The following is a 19,204-nucleotide window of genomic DNA, read 5'->3' on the forward strand; positions in this document are numbered from 1 at the left end:
CACACACACACACACACACACACACACACACACACACACACACACACACACACACATACACAAACACACACACACACACAAACATGTTTATACTGTTGATAACTTGCATTTTCATTCTGATCTCTGTTTTTCAAAGATGTGGATTAGATTGGATTTAATTCAACAATGACTGAGACAAAAACTAAATCTCAGCATCTGAACAGGAATCCAAATTGAAGACACACGATACAAATATAAATTACAGTTATATAAATACATGTATTTAGCATCAATGCCGTCTGAGTAAACGACAGGAAAACACAACGTGGCTCAAAGAGAGTTGAATGGAACTATTTTGGTTTCAGGTGGAAACAAAGCGGCCGCTGTGAAATTAATTTCTGCTAATAAAGTTTCAGTTGTTGAAGTTCTGATGAGTCACGGCCTGAGTCACAGAACATATGGAAGAATATTGGTTTCCGCTGCAGCACAGGTGTGAAGCTATTGTCTGAGCTTTAATCATTGTGTCCTGACGGTGCAGTGCTGTTTAGCTTTTGTGTTTCTGAAGCAAATCCAATCTGTTGCCGAGAAAAACCTGCATTCAGGATTTTGATTGCATCTCAATTATATGAGTTTTGATTCCCAGGAGATGGAGACGCTCAGAATCTGAGTCCTGAACAAAAAAAAAAGCTGTTTACGGGAATCGAGGTGTCAATCAAACTGCAAACTGACAGAATGTTGTTTCCACTTCAGTCATGTTTTAAACACATTTAAACACTGGAAGCAATTAAACGTTACGTGTGAGCAAAGAAACAAATATGCAAATGTGGGACTGGAGAACGCACAGAGACAATACAGCAAAGACGCACAACTTCAGAGTCTGTCTCCAGTATGAGTCCACTCCTGCAAAACGTCAAAACAGAAGAACTGATTCATGCAAAAGTTCCCACAACACTTTTATCATTTCTGCTCCAAACACCAGATCGTCCTCCTCCTCTCAGTCCGACAGATTCTGTTGTCTCAGCTCGTCTCAACCTGTAAATTCACTTTGTATTCATCTATTTATCTACCTACTAATTCCACAAACCTTTGTCTGTATGTGGAACACGCATCTCGTGAATCGTTCATCTTATCCACTTCATACTTGTGGTGTTTGTCCTAAATGGCTGACAGAGCTTTTATTTTGAAAAGTTGTGATCTTGGGGATGAAGATTGTGTCAGTCGCTGAACACACCTCTGAAACTGCCGAAATGCAAAGTATGAAACAATAACACCAGTTAAGAAAATCATTTAAACTCGTAAAAAAGTGCACTGTACTGCAGATGAACCAGGTAGGATGAGCACAAAGTTTTCTAACTTCACTCTGCACCACAAACTGTTTATTTTAAGCTGTGCACCCAAACAATAAGAAGTGCCAGTATCTTGTAGAAGTGTTTGAGGACGACTCACTAAGGAATAATTCTGAAGGAGCTCCGCAGCATCAACACAGAGAACACAACATTAAACAGGTTCAGATCGGACACTGCAGCTCAGGAGCTTCTGAAAACAAAAGTGTTTTTACATTTGGACTCTGACCAGCTCCCCTGGAACAGCTCGATGGTCATGGAAAGAATATGTCTCAGTTTTAACAAACCAATCTTGTGGACATAAACGTCATCGTGTTCAAATTCCTCCAGTAAGGGGGGGGGGGGGGGTCAGGTTGGCAGTGCAGGGACCACACTGGGACACAGGCGACGGGAACGAGGCCAACACACACTGAGCCTCGGAGCTGCCTGCGCCCGCTCTCTGCTGCGATGAAAGAAACACACATAAATGAACCACGTTGCCGCGCGTCTCCAAGGACTCTGCCTTCCTGTCGTCCCTCGCTTCCTAAAAAAAAACGCCCAAGACATCACTAATTAGACCGAATCTTTTTAGACCAGTGCACAGATTTAATAAGAAGAAGAATGAAGATGTTAATATGCTGCTCGACTCACATCAACAACTGTGGTGATGAGTTTCAGCCACAAACGAGAGAAGTGGCATCACCAGTAGAAATACGACGTTACAACAGCAGCAGACTGAGAAACAGCTTTTTCCCTCAGGCCACAGGAATCGTGAATAAACAGCGAAATCAACCCTGTGCAATTTAACACACACACACACACACGCACACACACTCTCATTTGGACTTTGCATTGACGTCCATTCATTGTGGACAGTCCAACTTAAACCTTATCCCTCATCCTAACTACCCTAACTTTAACATAACCACAGTTTACATGGTTCACACAACTTAACGAGAGCCTCAGAAGTGATGTTGTGCCTCATTAGGACCAAACTTTGGTCCCTATAACACACACACACACACACACGCACACGCACACGCACACACAGTTCAACTCTTCACACACACATCTCTTCACTGCATCTGCATAAAAAGCATGCGCCTGCAACTGTTTCTTGGTCTTTCCCTCTGCAGAATGCTCTTCGCATGCTGTATGATTGTCTGACCTTCCTTGCAAGGAATAAAGTATACTTAAAAGACTGTGATTCTCTAGTCTCTTTATTTCAGAAGTCTCACCAGGTCAAGTTTCCATCACAGTTATTACATTTTCACCATTGATGAAATGGCGGCCGATGCTGTGAAGATCGTGGCTGCAGCTCTCGGGGAGGGGGAGTGAAATGCTTTTCTCTTTGTGCGATGTTTCCTGTTCACGTGTTGTTCACCTGCACTTTTATGTTTATTCAACTCTTCACAAACCCTTTTGATACGTTTTCACATTGTTAGATGACGTTTTAAATAGAGACACTGTAAATACTATGTGAGCATAAATTCTCCAAATAAATATGTAGTACTGTAAACTGCTCTGTGCTGATTAACCAGAATTCGCAACAAACAACAACAAAAAGAGGAAGTGGGAGGAAGTGCATCTGCGTGCAGATACTGTGAGAAGCTGTGAACGCTATCACTGTAGTCAGTACACCTACAAGAAGCTGTTTTCTGGCTTGCATGATAGGGGATGCAATTTATTTTTTTGCATCCCCTTTCAAAGTGTGGAAACTTCCTTTTTCTGTAAAGTCTCATTCTCGGAGTGAGGCTGTGTGTGACAGACTGATACAAGTGGGTCCTCTGAGGTAAGAACAAGCTTCTGTGGTTATTTATCTCCTCATGATGTTAATCTACTAGAGTAAAATATAGAGTTTCAGAGGTTTTATTTACAGTATATACACTGATTACAAACTGTATTTTTTGTGGAAAAAACAAGCTGATTTTTTTCTTAATAAAATTAGAATCCAGATCACTTAATAATATAATAATAATTTAAAACCCTTTTTCTTCCATTCAGTTGAAATACTTTTTTCCAAATGAAAACTCAAACATCGGTTTCAGATGTCGTAGTTCCCTGAAGACTGAGATGAACCCAAAGAGCCAGATATGACTTTTTAAACAGTTTATTTCAGACTAAAAGGTTCAAAAATTAGAATTTAATAAAGACACTGTTATGTTTGCAGTCAACATATATTATATGTGTTCTGGGGTTTCTTTGAATAAAAGTGATTTGAACAAGTAGCTAATGTCAAATAAAATTTAAAAAGAAAACAGAAAACAAACTATATTTTAGTTATTGAAAAAAGAAACTGAACTCTGAGATTAACAAAAACATGTGGCACAAATATTCCATTTTTAAATAATTACATTTATTTTCCTTTAATAAATGACAAATTCTGCGTAGAGGTGACTTTTGTGTTTTCAAACGACAAGTTCACAACCATCTTGAAATGAGGAACAAAACAAAGACAAAACTCTAAATGTCAGTAAAAGAAATGAAAAGAGGAAGAAGGAAATTCTGACACAAGCTGAAAAAGAACTTTGATCACACGTTTTACATTAAAAAGAAAAAGTTCTGTGATCTTATGATGTTTTTATCCACTTTTCAGTTTTTATTTGTTTCAGAAATCCAGTTGTAGTCCCACATGAGATGGAGGCTCAGACAGTCACGTGGTTGGTTTTTCTGGCCCTAATAAAACGTAAGGATTTTATTTCTCCACTTTGAAAACAATGTTTTATATTTTCTTCAACATTTGCATTAAAGATTAACCCACTTTTCCACTTGTGTTTTCAACAACAGATGTTTCTACAAGTAACCCTGGAAATCCCGTTGAATGTATGTACAATGAAAATCTGAATATTAAAATACATTTCAGAATATTCATAACATTGCAATTAGTAGACAAATGTGTCCTTCATGCCCCGAGCAACCAAGGCTCCTCAGGGTGGAAATATAATTAATAACCAAACGTACATGAAAAATGAACATTTGAACAAACACCGGTGATAAAAACTACAGAATCCATCTTTGAGATCATTTTAGTTGATGTGTATTTTGACTTTTTAGTTTGATCCATGTCCCATTCACTAAAATTCATGAGGTGAGATTTATACCACAGTCAGGCACCAGGTGGCGATCTAGACACTTTGGCTTCACTTTTAGTCGATGGTTGAACTATTCTAGATCAGTTATGACTCTAGAGCAGTTTGGCTATAGCTTCACTCTACATAGTTTCTCAGTCAAGTCGGCTACAAAAATGTGTCATAAAAGAATAAATAAAAGAATAAAAACTAGACCTACGTAAAATCAGAGAATGAAGTAAGATAAAAGTATGTTTTCAGCTCCTGACTCAGTCTGCTGTCTGTCCTCGTTCAGGCTGTTTCAGAGCCTCAGGGCTCTTGTTTCAAAAGCTTTGTCCCCAAACTTTGTCTTAGTACAATAAATCGTATCAGCTGGACTGATGAAGAGGAGTTTAGGAGCTTCAGGAGAGGAGCTCCCTTTACCACTGATTGTTGGATATTTTGCTATGCAGAACTTTTAATTCACAAAAAAACGATGTAACACAGACTAGAGGGAAGACAAACAATAAAATCATAATGTGCCTTCTTTAAAGAAGATTCTGCTTCCTCTCTACAGACCCGCCCACTGAACCTATACTGTCTATGAGTTCTGAGGTCACAGAAGGTCAGACCATCACCATCAACTGCACTGTTGAAAGTTTCCCACAGTCAACTCTCACCTTGGGGAGGGCCGACAATAATCAGGCTTTAAAAATCACCAAAAATAATCTTAATTCACGACCCAACAACTCTCTCTCCCACAAGATTACTGTGACTTCAGCCAACGCTGGCTTGTACTTCTGCCGTGCCCAGAACAGTGAGGGCTCAAAGGACAGCAAGCAGAAGGAGTTGGTGGTGAAATGTGAGTGTTTCAGCTGCGGCTTTTTTTTCAACCAAACAGATCAAACCAAATCTTCCTTTAAAAAACTATTGATGCAAAAGTAGCTTTTCTCATGTATTTTTCTATGAACTATTACTTCTGACAGTTGAAACAATAGCACCTGAGAAATGAATGACCTAAAGTAAATGTGTCTATTTGATTAAGAACTGTAGAGCTTAGAAAATATCAATAAACTACCAGACCCTATATGAAGTCATTTAATCTATAAATTATCAATAATAATGATCCAGTAATGTTACGTGGTGCCACTCTGCCACTTAATGAATACTCCTGCTAAACTACTGTGCTGCTTATTTAAATTATGAATTCAGGGCCTATACTTGTAATGGAGTATTTTTGTACTGTGATATTTCTACTTTTACTTAAATCTCTGTAATTCTTCCACCAGAGTAAAGTATAATTCTGTTGATATGAAGCCTTGTGACTTTGAGTTGTAAGTGTTCTTGTGATATAATTCAACACCACAATAGTATAAATTGTGTTGAAATGCAATGTATTGTGTTCACAGGTTTGCATGTTATTGTGCTCCCTTTGATAAATTAGTCCACAACCTACAAATCTACCATGAATTTAACCCTGATGAAATAAAAAACATATATTATGCAGGATCATTCTATATTATAAAGACCATTATATTGGACAGTGGTTAAATCTGACAGTTCTCTGTTTTCTATATTGTTGGTTACTGCAGACAGTCCCAACAATGTGACAGTTCAAACCAATCCTGGTCTTGATGTGAAGGAAAATGTGTTGTTGACACTGAGGGAAGAAAAACAATAAAATCATAATGTGCCTTCTTTAAAGAAGATTCTGCTTCCTCTCTACAGACCCGCCCACTGAACCTAAACTGTTTATGAGGTCTGAGGTCACAGAAGGTCAGACCATCACCGTCACCTGCACTGTTGAAAGTTTCCCACAGTCAACTCTCACCTTGATGAGGATCAACATAAATCATCAGTCTTTAAAAATCACAGAAAATAATCTTAATTCACGACCCATCAACTCTCTCTACCACAAGATTAATGTGACTTCAGCCGACGCTGGCTGGTACGTCTGCCGTGCCCAGAACAGTGAGGGCTCAAAGGACAGCAAGCAGAAGAAGTTGGTGGTGAAATGTGAGTGTTTCAGCTGCGGCTTTTTTTTTCAACCAATCACATCAAACCAAAACTTCCTTTAAAGAAACTATCGATGCAGAAGTAAATTTTTCTCATGTATTTTTTCAGTGGTCCAGTTTTTTTAATTAATTGTTACATCTGACAGTTGAAACAATAGCACCTGAGAAATTAATGACCTAAAGTACTTAAATATCTGTAATTCTTCCACCAGAGTAAAGTATAATTCTATTAAATTGAAGCCTAGTGACTTTAAGCAGTTATAAGTTTTCTTATAGTATAATTTGTGCTGTAATTGTGTAATTCAATGAATTCTTTTCACAGGTTTGCATGTTATTGTGCTCCCTAGTCCACTATCTCCAAACTTACCTTAAAAATTATTTAAATAGCACTTCTCAAAACAATGTTACAAAGTGTTTCCCAAAGAACAAAAATCACATCAAAATATGAATAATGAAAAAATTCTTCTTACAATTGTGATGGAAATTCATCTTGAGATTTGAAATAATGAGATTCTCAGACTGGAGTTGCCTTTGAGTCTTTTTAATAGTAAGCTCTGCAGAGGTTACACAACAAGCACAGGTGCTCAAAGTGGAACTGCCCCAAAGTTCACAAAAGCCAGTACTTATACAAAGAGGCGTTTCATAAAACATAATATGAAAAAAAGACATGAAATCATCATCTGTGTCCATCTGCTGTGTCTGTCCGCTGTAGCAGTTGGAAGAAAACATCAGAGAATAAGGGCATACACCCTGTTTGTCAAGGTCACAGCAGTGAGACACAATAAGGGTTCCATCCTGTCAGGTAGACAGTATCACAGCAGTGAGACACCTGGTCAGTGGAATTTTCCATTACACAAATCTGTCATAAAAGAATAAATAAAAGAATAAAAACTAGAACTACGTGAAATCAGAGAATGAAGTAAGATAAAAGTATTAGTTTTAGTTTTAAGCTAGTCAGGGTGTTTCAGAGCCTCAGGGTTCTTGTTTCTAAAGCTCTGTTCCCCAACTTTGTCTTAGTACAAAAGATTTGTATATTATTTAACTACATTTCAAGTTGTTTATACTTCAAAATCTCAATTCAGCAAATTCAACAAATCATTCAAAATAACGTTTAGCAAACCTGATAATAATATTGAAGTTAAAAAGGAACAGTAACCTAAAACCAGTGGCTGTAGTTTGTTTCAAAGAGAAATTACTGAGAAAAAAATGTAAAGTTTCACCAGGTGAATCTAAAGCCAGTCTGTTTTATCCTCCCATTTAAAGTTCCACATTCTTCTCAGTCTGGCTTTAAAGAGCAGCAATAATGTCACTTCATTTGTTGTGTTATTCATGTTTGATCTTTGATGATGTTCAGAAAATGACGTTGTCTTTTCTCCTGAATTTCCCGGCTAGTTTCTCCAAAACACACAAACATCATGAAGTCGGCAGAGAAGCAGGAGCTTGACGGGAGGAGCTCCGTGATGCTGAGCTGCATCAGTCACAGCTTTCCCCCAGTCCAACTCTACTCATGGTACAGGAAGAGTCAGGGCGGGGAAAAGGATGAAATTGTGTCCGAGCATCAAAACCACACAGTGTACTCAAACCAGCCAGGAGTCTACTACTGCGTCGCAAAAACTGAAGTAAACCAAAGTTTGTCTGATCCCGTCCATCTGTTTGAACGTGAGTGAATTTCAAGGCCTTATAACTGTGTGTTTTATTGATGAGGAGACATGTGGGAGGTTTATATCAGACTAGTTTTCTGGTTGTCCATCCATACGTCCTATGTCCTACGTCCTTCACACAAACACACAAGTAGAATCAAGGAGTAACTGATTTGATTTTGGTAGCCAAGGGTCAAAGGTCAAGCTCTATATGATGCTCCCTCTTCTAACCACAGGAAACTATCTGCACATCCTGAAGTTCCTCGTTCCTGCTCTATTTGTCCTGATGATTATCATTTTGATCGTCGTAGTTTTAAGGTGAATGAATAAGAAGTGCATTTGATTAAATAAATACATTTCAGAGATGGTCTGGCATGTGTAACCACATCATGTCCCTCTATGTTTTCAGATACAGGAAGAAATCTATTCAACAAGGAACAACAAACACCGAATCCCCTTCTGGTTTTTCGGTAATGACACATTTGTTTAATCCATTCGACTTCTTTATTGAAAACATCTGGACAGAAGTGACTCACCTTGTGTGTGTGTGTGTGTGTGTGTGTGTGTGTGTGTGTGTGTGTGTGTGTGTGTGTGTGTGTGTGTGTGTGTGTGTGTGTGTGTGTGTGTTATGTGTGTGTGTGTTTCAGTATTAGTCTGGCTCTACAGGCAGATGTGTCTTTTACTGTTCAAGCTGTTGCTTTTCCCTCCTTGTACTTCCATATCCTGCCCTCACTGTTTGCCCTGTCAGTAGCTGTCTATCAGTGCACTTATATCTCAGTATACTGGGGCCAGTAATTAAAAGACAACCTGTACAGCATCCATTTTAGAACATGAGTGAAGCGATTCAGTTGCTGCTTGATAATCACTGATGTTTTCTGTCTGCTCAGGCTGCCTCTGCACAAAACCCCACAAGACAGCAAGCTGGAAACACCGAGGACGATTCTGTCAACTACACTTCTCTGCACTTTAAGAATAAGATAAAGTGAGAATTTAATCTTTGTGTTACAATACCAGAACAAAGGTGTTATTGACCAGCACACGTCATGTTGATATTTGTTTTTCAAGGAAGAAGCAAAGAAAGGTGGAAGAAGGCTCTGTGTATGCGATGGTGTCCAACCCAACGCGAGTTAAAAAGGTCTGGAACTGTGACCTCTCATCTCGTTATATCAGTCTCTATGTTTTCCTATTAGTTGAATTTATTCCAGAAATTCTCACACAAATAATCTATAAACTACCTCCGCTCTCATCCTAGAATGAACCAGAGAGCCTGCAGGACTATGAAAACATTAGTAATGCAACTGCACGTGCACCAACATCTCCAAATCTATTTGACAACCACACCAGTGAAGGTGAAGTGGAGCTCCACTATTCACAGGTGAGATTCACAGTGAGGCCCTGACGTTAGACGACCAACAGAGACTCCAGCAGCTCAGACGAAGATGAGAGTTCCTACTCTGACGTCAGGATTTGACCCGAGATGTTCTCGTCCTGCTTTTTACAGCTACCTCGGGCCTGAGGAAGTTTATATTCACAATAAGTCATCACAGAGAGTCTGAGGAGTTCATTGTACAGTCTTTGAACAGTGTTTGTATTCAACAGCACAGCGATATAATACTGATTCTGTCCTGGGTGGGAATATAAATATTCTATAATATAAATATTTGAAACTGTTAATTAAAGGTTTTGGGGAAAACAGTGAACATAGCAAAATGTGAGGGATAAACGGTTAAAATCCTTATTTTGCAACTTAAAATGTAAATAATGTGTGTAAAATGATTGTATTAGTAACTTTTTATATAATCTATATATATAAATGACATGCAGTTAGACAAGAAATGCTGAGAATCACTGCTGAATGTTTTTTTTTGTCCTTTCCAGTGTTGTGAACTTAATCCAAACCCACACACCTGAAATGTAAATATCCTGTAGCTCAAAATAAAATGAAATATGTTGGAACAAATGATGAACTTTAAAGTTTATTGACATTATTGTTGGATTTGTGAACATGTCACAGCGTGAAAGGGTTTCTGAAGAATGCATGTACACACAAAACACATTGCATCATGAAATGGACATTATCTTGTGATGCATTTCTATTAACGGACCATGTAAACCTTAGATTTACTTGAGTTAAGTAATAAGTAAAATAAAATCAAGTATATGACTATATCCTGAACTTAAACTCTTGAGTTTCCAAAGTAAAAGTACAAATTCTGAGACATTAGGATATTATTAGATACGTTATTACATTTTCATACAGGTGCATCAATGAGTAAGTATTTTAGTTGCCATGGAGCCAGGCCCGTAGCCGGAGGGCAGTATCGCCGATCTAAATATGCACATTTTAAGATGTTTGGAGCAGCTATTGGTTAACAGTAGATTCAAAACCATGTCAGTGGACAACAGCATAAATGACTTACCATTGTGTTTGAGTTTGCATCATTTTGTATTTAAACTATAGAAACGTGTCTCAAACAGTGCATCCACATAAGCAAAATGTGTTATACAGTAAATACCATATTATTATGATACCTCCGCTGGGTGTGTATTTACCTTGAGCCTGTAAGTTCCATTCTAATTGCCAAAGAACATGTGGTTATTACATTGTTTGAACAGGATCAGAACAGTCTTTGTATTCAACAGCACAGTGATATAACACTGATTCTGTCCTGGGTGGGAACAGTGGGAACAGTGGGAACACTGGTCCTTCTCTCTCATCATCACCACCTTTCTGTCTTTCTCTCTTGGGCTTGACTTCAGCCTCTTGTGCCTTCCCAAAGGAAAGTGTGTCTGAAGAAATCTCTTCATTTGAGTCTCAGTGAAGAAACACAACAACCCAGCTCATATATTTACATTGTAACAGTGCAGGGTAGATTCTGTCCGTCAATTCACTGATTGGCCTCGTGTTATAAGAGTAGAGCGGCTCCTTTAAGAAAGTGCTTCATGTGTTTAAGAGAGTGAGTGGTGTAGAGAGAGAGAGAGAGAGAGAGAGAGAGAGAGAGAGAGAGAGAGAGAGAGGAGAGAAAGTATAAAGATGGACAGTGTAAGTTACAGTGTGTTGGAAAATAAATACAACAGCTTCTCCAAGAAGAAGTGTCCTCCGTTATTTCTCTACTGCTGCAAAAAGTGAAGGGTGTGAACCCTGAAGCGAGAAGCTGCTTCAGCCCGGGAGGAGAACAGACATCTCCCCTGTACGTCACCGACTCCGGTCTGGAGGTCGAGCAGGAGACGTTAACACTACGTTACCTTGTATATTCACGAGAAGATGATCCACTCCACCTCCTACTCACTCACCCACCGCCCACATACACGCATTTTTAAATAATACCGAGGTCCGGACCTGCATGGAGCTAATTACTTTACTTCAGATGAAGGTATTTGTCTGGGTCATGCTCTCCTGAACAACTAAAGACATGTGAAGGGTCATAAGTTGTAGAGAAGAAGTGTAATTAAAAAACAAGAAATGCACAGTTCTGGAGTATATTTACATGTTTACTTTCCACCACTAACAGTACTGCTTAAGAATATAATATTAATATATTATTATTATTTTACTTTTTAGTTCAGCTTTCCTCTAAGTTAATGCTTTATCATTACTACTACAAAGACACCTGTTTTATCTGTTGTTACCAGGGCCAGTTGTAAACGTGCCTGTTCGATTTGCCACAGCAACTAAAGGCCGACTGTGGGACTCAGTCCACAGAACCGTTGATGGGTCCCAGTCGCCTCTGCTGCAGAGCGCTGGTCGCCTGTTTATTCAAAGCTTATCAGCCTATTATTGAATGTATTGCGTGTCCAAATCACGCCAAGTTCCACACTGCACTTCCTTGGGCCCTTAACAATGCACATGTCACGTGTGAAGCCGATAAGATGAACGCTTCTCGAGATATGAAAGTCACAGACCAACAGACTAAATAGATAGAGAGAGATTAGTGGAATTAGTCGATAGATGATAGATAGTATCCATCATATCTGTTCTTTATCAAAGGACCTGTTGTGACTCTTGTAATAATTCACTCTGTGTCTCTCTGCAGAAATGGCTGATGTTTCCAAAGGCCTGAGCTTCCTTGAGACCCTGAAAGAATCCATAGACAGCAATAAGTTATCAGATGTCAGGGACGCGGTGGAAGATCTCTTGATCAGTAGGATCAACTTGGCTGTGGTGGGAAACCGTGGTGATGGAAAAGACTCCTTCATCAACTCCCTCCGTGGCCTCGGACCTGGGGATGAGGGGGCGGCTCCTGCTTCGACCCCCGTGGCCTCAGAGGACGTGGCAGGCTACCCTGACCCTAAACACCCTGACGCTCGGCTGTGGGACCTGGCTTAAGTAAGTCCCCCGTGACTTAAAGGGCTGCGGACTTGTGCAAACCCTTTTGATACGTTTTCTCATCGTTTGATGACGTTTTAAATAGAGACACTGTAAATACTATGTGAGCATAAATTTTCCAAATAAATATGTAGTACTGTAAACTGCTCTGTGCCTGTGAACAAGACTTCACCCCAAACAACGACAAAAAAGAGGAAGTGGGATGAAGTGCATCTGCGTGCAGATACTGTGAGAAGCTGTGAACGCTATCACTGTAATCACAACACCTACAAGAAGCTGTTTTCTGGCTCGTATGATAGTAAGCACATTTTTTTTTGCATCCCCTTTCAAAGTTTGAAAACTTCCTTTTTCTGTAAAGTCTCATTCTCGGAGTGAGGCTGTGTGTGACAGACTGATACAAGTGGGTCCTCTGAGGTAAGAACAAGCTTCTGTGGTTATTTATCTCCTCATGATGTTAAACTACTAGAGTAAAATATAGAGTTTCAGAAGTTTTGTTTACAGTATATACACTGATTACAAACTGTATTTTTTGTGGATAAAACAAGATGATTTTTTTCTGAATAAAATTTGAATCCAGTTAACTTAATAATAATAATAATAATAATAATAATAATAATAATAATAATTTAAAACCCTTTTTCTTCCATTCAGTTGAAATACTTTTTTCCAAATGAAAACTCAAACATCAGTTTCAGTTCAGTCAGACAACTCACGTTTGAATGTTTGTTTATTCAACAGTAGAACAGGTTTAGTGTTTGGCGTCTAGGCTCCGACTTAATCACTCCCCCATATGATACACAGGAATGATGGGAGTGATGAGCTAATACTGTAACCCCCCGTCGGAGCCTACAGGTGGATGCTGGGGTGGTGGAGGGGCTGAGACAATTGTCTGTGATACTGCGTAGTAGTTAGGAAGCAGAGAGAGGGATGGGAATTCCCTCTGCTTAAATAGACCGCCTAATGAGGTGGATGAGTACTGTAGATGGTAGTGGCGAGTGAAGTATGTCACATGATGTATGTCACATGATGTATGTCACATGAAGTGTGTCACATGATGTATGTCACATGATGAGTGTCACACGATTGAAACAGTGCAGCTCGAGTTGCCTGCCAGAACTAGCTCGCCGGCGTCGCTCCATATGTCGTAGTTCCCTGAAGACTGAGATGAACAGTTTATTTCAGACTAAATTAGAATTTAATAAAGACACTGTTATGTTTGCAGTCAAAGTATTTTATATGTGTTCTGGGGTTTCTTTGAATAAAAGTGATCTGAACAAGTAGCTAATGTCAAATAAAATTTAAAAGGAAAACAGAAAACAAACTATATTTTAGTTATTAAGAAATAAACTGAACTCTGGGATTAACAAAAACATGTAGCACATATACTCCATTTTAAAAATAATTACATTTATTTTCCTTTAATAAATGACAAATTCTGCGTAGAGGTGACTTATGTGTTTTCAAACCACAAGTTCACAACCATCTTGAAATGAGGAACAAAACAAAGACAACTCTAAATGTCAGTAAAAGAAATGAAAAGAGGAAGAAGGAAATTCTGACACAAGCTGAAAAAGAACTTTGATCACACGTTTTACAGTAAAAAGAAAAAGTTCTGTGATCTTATGATGTTTTTATCCACTTTTCAGTTTGTATTTGTTTCAGAAATCCAGTTGTAGTCCCACATGAGATGGAGGCTCAGACAGTCACGTGGTTGGTTTTTCTGGCCCTAATAAAACGTAAGGATTTTATTTCTCCACTTTGAAAACAATGTTTTATATTTTCTTCAACATTTGCATTAAAGATTAATTGACTTTTCCACTTGTGTTTTCACCGACAGATGTTTCTACAAGTAAGCCTGGAAATCCCGTTGAATGTATGTACAATGAAAATCTGAATATTAAAATACATTTCAGAATATTCATAAAATTACAATTAGTAGACAAATGTGTCCTTCATGCCCCGAGCAACCAAGGCTCCTCCGGGAGGAAATATAATTAATAACCAAACGTACATGAAAAATGAACATTTGAACATAAACCAGTGATAAAAACTACAGAATCCATCTTTGAGATCATTTTAGTTGATGTGTATTTTGACTTTTTAGTTTGGTCCGTGTCCCATTCACTAAAATTCATGAGGTGAGATTTATACCACAGTCAGGCACCAGGTGGCGATCTAGACACTTTGGCTTCACTTTTAGTCGATGGTTGAACTATTCTAGATCAGTTATGACTCTAGAGCAGTTTGGCGATAGCTTCACTCTACATAGTTTCTCAGTCAAGTCGGCTACAAAAATGTGTCATAAAAGAATAAATAAAAGAATAAAAACTAGACCTACGATAAATCAGAGAAGGAAGTAAGATAAAAGTATGTTTTCAGCTCCTGACTCAGTCTGCTGTCTGTCCTCGTTCAGGCTGTTTCAGAGCCTCAGGACTCTTGTTTCAAAAGCTTTGTCCCCAAACTTTGTCTTAGTACAATAAATCGTATCAGCTGGACTGATGAAGAGGAGTTTAGGAGCTTCAGGAGAGGAGCTCCCTTTACCACTGATTGTTGGATTTTTTGCTTTGGAGAACTTTTACATTTACAAGAAACCTATGTAACACAGACTAGAGGGAAGAAAAACAATAAAATCATAATGTGCCTTCTTTAAAGAAGATTCTGCTTCCTCTCTACAGACCCGCCCACTGAACCTATACTGTCTATGAGGTCTGAGGTCACAGAAGGTCAGACCATCACCGTCAGCTGCACTGTTGAAAGTTTCCCACAGTCAAATCTCACCTTGATGATGATCGACAAATATCATCAGTCTTTAAAAATCACTGACAATAATCTTAATTCACGACCCATCAACTCTCTCTACCACACGTTTACTGTGACTTCAGCCGACGCTGGCTTATACGTCTGCCGTGCCCTGAACAGTGAGGTATCAAAGGACAGTGAGAAGAAGAAGTTGGTGGTGAAATGTGAGTGTTTCAGCTGCGGCTTTTTTTTCAACCAAACAGATCAAACCAAATTTTTCCTATAAAAAATCTATCTATGAAAAAGTAGCTTTTCTCATGTATTTTTCTATTAACTATTACTTCTGACAGTTGAAACAAGAGCACCTGAGAAATGAATGACCTAAAGTAAATGTGTCTATTTGATTAAGTACTGTAGAGCTTAGAAAATATCAATAAACTACCAGACCCTATATAAAGTAATTTAATCTATAAATTAACAATAATAATGATCCAGTAATGTTACGTGGTGCCACTCTGCCACTTAATGAATACACCTGCTAAACTACTGTGCTGCTTATTTAAATTATGAATTCAGGGCCTGTACTTGTAATGGAGTATTTTTGTACTGCGATATTTCTACTTTTACTTAAATCTCTGTAATTCTTCCACCAGAGTAAAGTATAATTCTGTTGATATGAAGCCTTGTGACTTTGAGTTTTAAGTGTTCTTGTGATAGAATTCAACACCACAATAGTATAAATTGTGTTGAAATGCATTGTATTGTTTTCACAGGTTTGCATGTTATTGTGCTCCCTTTGATAAATTAGTCCACTACCTACAAATCTACCATGAATTCAAACCTGATGAAATAAAAAACATATATTATGCAGGATCATTCTATATTTTAAAGACCATTATATTGGACAGTGGTTAAATCTGACAGTTCTCTGTTTTCTATATTGTTGGTTACTGCAGACAGTCCCAAACATGTGACAGTTCAAGCCAATCCTGGTCTTGATGTGAAGGAAAATGTGTTGTTGACACTGAGGGAAGAGAAACAATAAAATCATAATGTTCCTTCTTTAAAGAAGATTCTGCTTCCTCTCTACAGACCCGCCCACTGAACCTAAACTGTCTATGAGGTCTGAGGTCACAGAAGGTCAGACCATCACCGTCACCTGCACTGTTGAAAGTTTCCCACAGTCAACTCTCACCTTGATGAGGATCAACACAAATCATCAGTCTTTAAAAATCACTGAAAATAATCTTAATTCACGACCCATCAACTCTCTCTACCACAAGATTAATGTGACTTCAGCCGACGCTGGCTTGTACGTCTGCCGTGCCCAGAACAGTGAGGGCTCAAAGGACAGCAAGCAGAAGAAGTTGGTGGTGAAATGTGAGTGTTTCAGCTGCGGCTTTTTTTTTCAACCAATCACATCAAACCAAAACTTCCTTTAAAGAAACTATCGATGCAGAAGTAAATTTTTCTCATGTATTTTTTCAGTGGTCCAGTTTTTTTAATTAATTATTACATCTGACAGTTGAAACAATAGCACCTGAGAAATGAATGACCTAAAGTACTTAAATCTCTGTAATTCTTCCACCAGAGTAAAGTATAATTCTATTAAATTGAAGCCTAGTGACTTTAAGCAGTTATAAGTTTTCTTATAGTATAATTTGTGGTGTAATTGTGTAATTCAATGAATTCTTTTCACAGGTTTGCATGTTATTGTGCTCCCTAGTCCACTATCTCCAAACTTACCTTAAAAATTATTTAAATAGCACTTCTCAAAACAATGTTACAAAGTGTTTCACAAAGAACAAAAATCACATCAAAATATGAATAATGACAAAATTCTTCTTACAATTGTGATGGAAATTCATCTTGAGATTTGAAATAATGAGATTCTCAGACTGGAGTTGCCTTTGAGTCTTTTTAATAGTAAGCTCTGCAGAGGTTACACAACAAGCACGGGTGCTCAAAGTGGAACTGCCCCAAAGTTCACAAAAGCCAGTACTTATACACAGAGGCGTTTCATAAAACATAATATGAAAAAAAGACATGAAATCATCATCTGTGTCCATCTGCTGTGTCCGTCCGCTGTAGCAGTTGGAAGAAAACATCAGAGAATAAGGGCATACACCCTGTTTGTCAAGGTCACAGCAGTGAGACACAATAAGGGTTCCATCCTGTCAGGTAGACAGTATCACAGCAGTGAGACACCTGGTCAGTGGAATTTTCCATTACACAAATCTGTCATAAAAGAATAAATAAAAGAATAAAAAATAGAACTACGTGAAATCAGAGAATGAAGTAAGATAAAAGTATTAGTTTTAGTTTTAAGCTAGTCAGGGTGTTTCAGAGCCTCAGGGTTCTTGTTTCTAAAGCTCTGTTCCCCAACTTGTCTTAGTACAAAAGATTTGTATATTATTTAACTACATTTCAAGTTGTTTATACTTCAAAATCTATTTCAGTAAATTCAACAAATCATTCAAAATAAGGTTTAGCAAACCTGATAAAAATATTGAAGTTAAAAAAGGAACAGTAACCTAACATCAGTGGCTGTAGTTTGTTTCAAAGATAAATTACTGAGAAAAAAATGTAAAGTTTCACCAGGTGAATCTAAAGCCAGTCTGTTTTATCCTCCCATTTAAAGTTCCACATTCTTCTCAGTCTGGCTTTAAAGAGCAGCAATAATGTCACTTCATTTGTTGTGTTATTCATGTTTGATCTTTGATGATGTTCAGAAAATGACATTGTCTTTTCTCCTGAATTTCCCGGCTAGTTTCTCCAAAACACACAAACATCACAGAGTCGGCAGAGAAGCAGGAGCTTGACGGGAGGAGCTCCGTGATGCTGAGCTGCATCAGTCACAGCTTTCCCCCAGTCCACCACTACTCATGGTTCAGGAAGAGTCAGGGCGAGGAAAAGGATGAAATTGTGTCTGAGCATCAAAACCACACAGTGTACTCAAACCAGTCAGGAGTCTACTACTGCATCGCACAAAATGAAGTAAACCAAAGTTTGTCTGACCCCGTCCATCTGTTTGAACGTGAGTGAATTTCAAGGCCTTATAACTGTGTGTTTTATTGCTCAGGAGACATGTGGGATGTTTATATCAGACATGTTTTCTGGTTGTCCGTCCATACGTCCTGTGTTTGTGAACGTGACATCTCAAGAAGGTCTTGAGGGAATTTCTTTAAACTTAAAATTAAAATGTTCAGTTTGATTCAGGGTTGAAATGATAAGAATTTGGTGGTCAAAGGGCAAGGTTGTGTCCTTAAAGATGTGAAGTGATTAGATATCAGTGGTCAAAGGTCACAGTGGCCTTATCAGAATCTTGGTTGGCGGAGGTAAACAACTGCAGTACAGTATTTCTAGTTCAGTCTAAAATAAATCTCTGCACATGGAATAAAGTTGAAACTAATTCTACATGTTCACAACTCAGTGTCGATATTGTCAGCGTGCGCAAAATGGCAAACGTGAACCCAAAAGCACGACACTAGAGCAGTCTTAGGAATAGCAAGAGTTCTGGTTTAATGGATGATCAGGGGTCGAAAGCCAGGCAGACAGTCAGAGAAAGCAAACCAATCCGATAGGGAGCAGGCAAAACAGGAATCCAGGGTCCAGAAGGCAGGTCAGAGCGGAGATCAGGCAGAACAATGAATCAAGGGATAACGCTGGAACGCTGGGAAAAACACACTAGACGATCTGGCAGAGAACAGAGGAAATGAGCCGGTATATATACTGGGTGACTAATGTGTGATGGAAAGCAGGTGAGTCTGGGGGTGGGGCAGGTAATGGGATCCGTGGGACGAGGTGATGCAGAGCAGGGGGAGTGGCTGAATTCTGAAATGACATGAGAATTACTACATGCAAAAAATAAGATATGAAAATGTTCAGAGCTGATTGAAGTTGTGACAGATATGATGCTCTCTCTCTTTTGACCACAGGAGACTATCTGGAGAACCTGAGGTTCCTCGTTATTGCTCTATTTCTCCTGATGATTATCAGTGTAATTGTCGTAAATTTAAGGTGAATGAATAAGAAGTGCATTTGATCAAATTCAATAAATACATTTCAGAGATGGTCTGGCATGTTTTACCACATCATGTCCCTCTATGTTTTCAGATACAGGAGGAAATCTATT

At 38.5% G+C, this 19,204-nt stretch overlaps 1 protein-coding gene and 3 long non-coding RNA genes across 4 annotated transcripts in view; all 4 read left to right on the forward strand.

The window, feature by feature from the left end:
• LOC117777400 (hemicentin-1-like) overlaps positions 1-19,204 on the forward strand; it is a 1,765,934-nt gene that overhangs the window by 882,415 nt on the left and 864,315 nt on the right. Inside the window, exons 29-30 of the mRNA XM_034612162.1 lie at positions 6,077-6,364; positions 16,162-16,449. Of these exons, the coding sequence (XP_034468053.1) occupies positions 6,077-6,364; positions 16,162-16,449 (576 nt within the window). The remainder of the gene's footprint in view (positions 1-6,076; positions 6,365-16,161; positions 16,450-19,204) is intronic.
• Positions 2,613-5,041, forward strand: LOC117777473. The gene is made up of 4 exons (XR_004616609.1): positions 2,613-3,093; positions 3,914-3,987; positions 4,089-4,124; positions 4,926-5,041. It is a non-coding gene; the product is annotated as an uncharacterized LOC117777473 (long non-coding RNA).
• LOC117777472 lies at positions 8,830-9,394 on the forward strand. The gene is made up of 3 exons (XR_004616608.1): positions 8,830-8,985; positions 9,069-9,138; positions 9,256-9,394. It is a non-coding gene; the product is annotated as an uncharacterized LOC117777472 (long non-coding RNA).
• On the forward strand, positions 13,994-15,083 carry LOC117777477. Its single transcript, XR_004616612.1, has 3 exons — positions 13,994-14,066; positions 14,168-14,203; positions 15,006-15,083. It is a non-coding gene; the product is annotated as an uncharacterized LOC117777477 (long non-coding RNA).

This window comes from Hippoglossus hippoglossus, chromosome 16, assembly GCF_009819705.1.
Source record: "Hippoglossus hippoglossus isolate fHipHip1 chromosome 16, fHipHip1.pri, whole genome shotgun sequence".
NCBI lineage: Eukaryota > Metazoa > Chordata > Actinopteri > Pleuronectiformes > Pleuronectidae > Hippoglossus > Hippoglossus hippoglossus.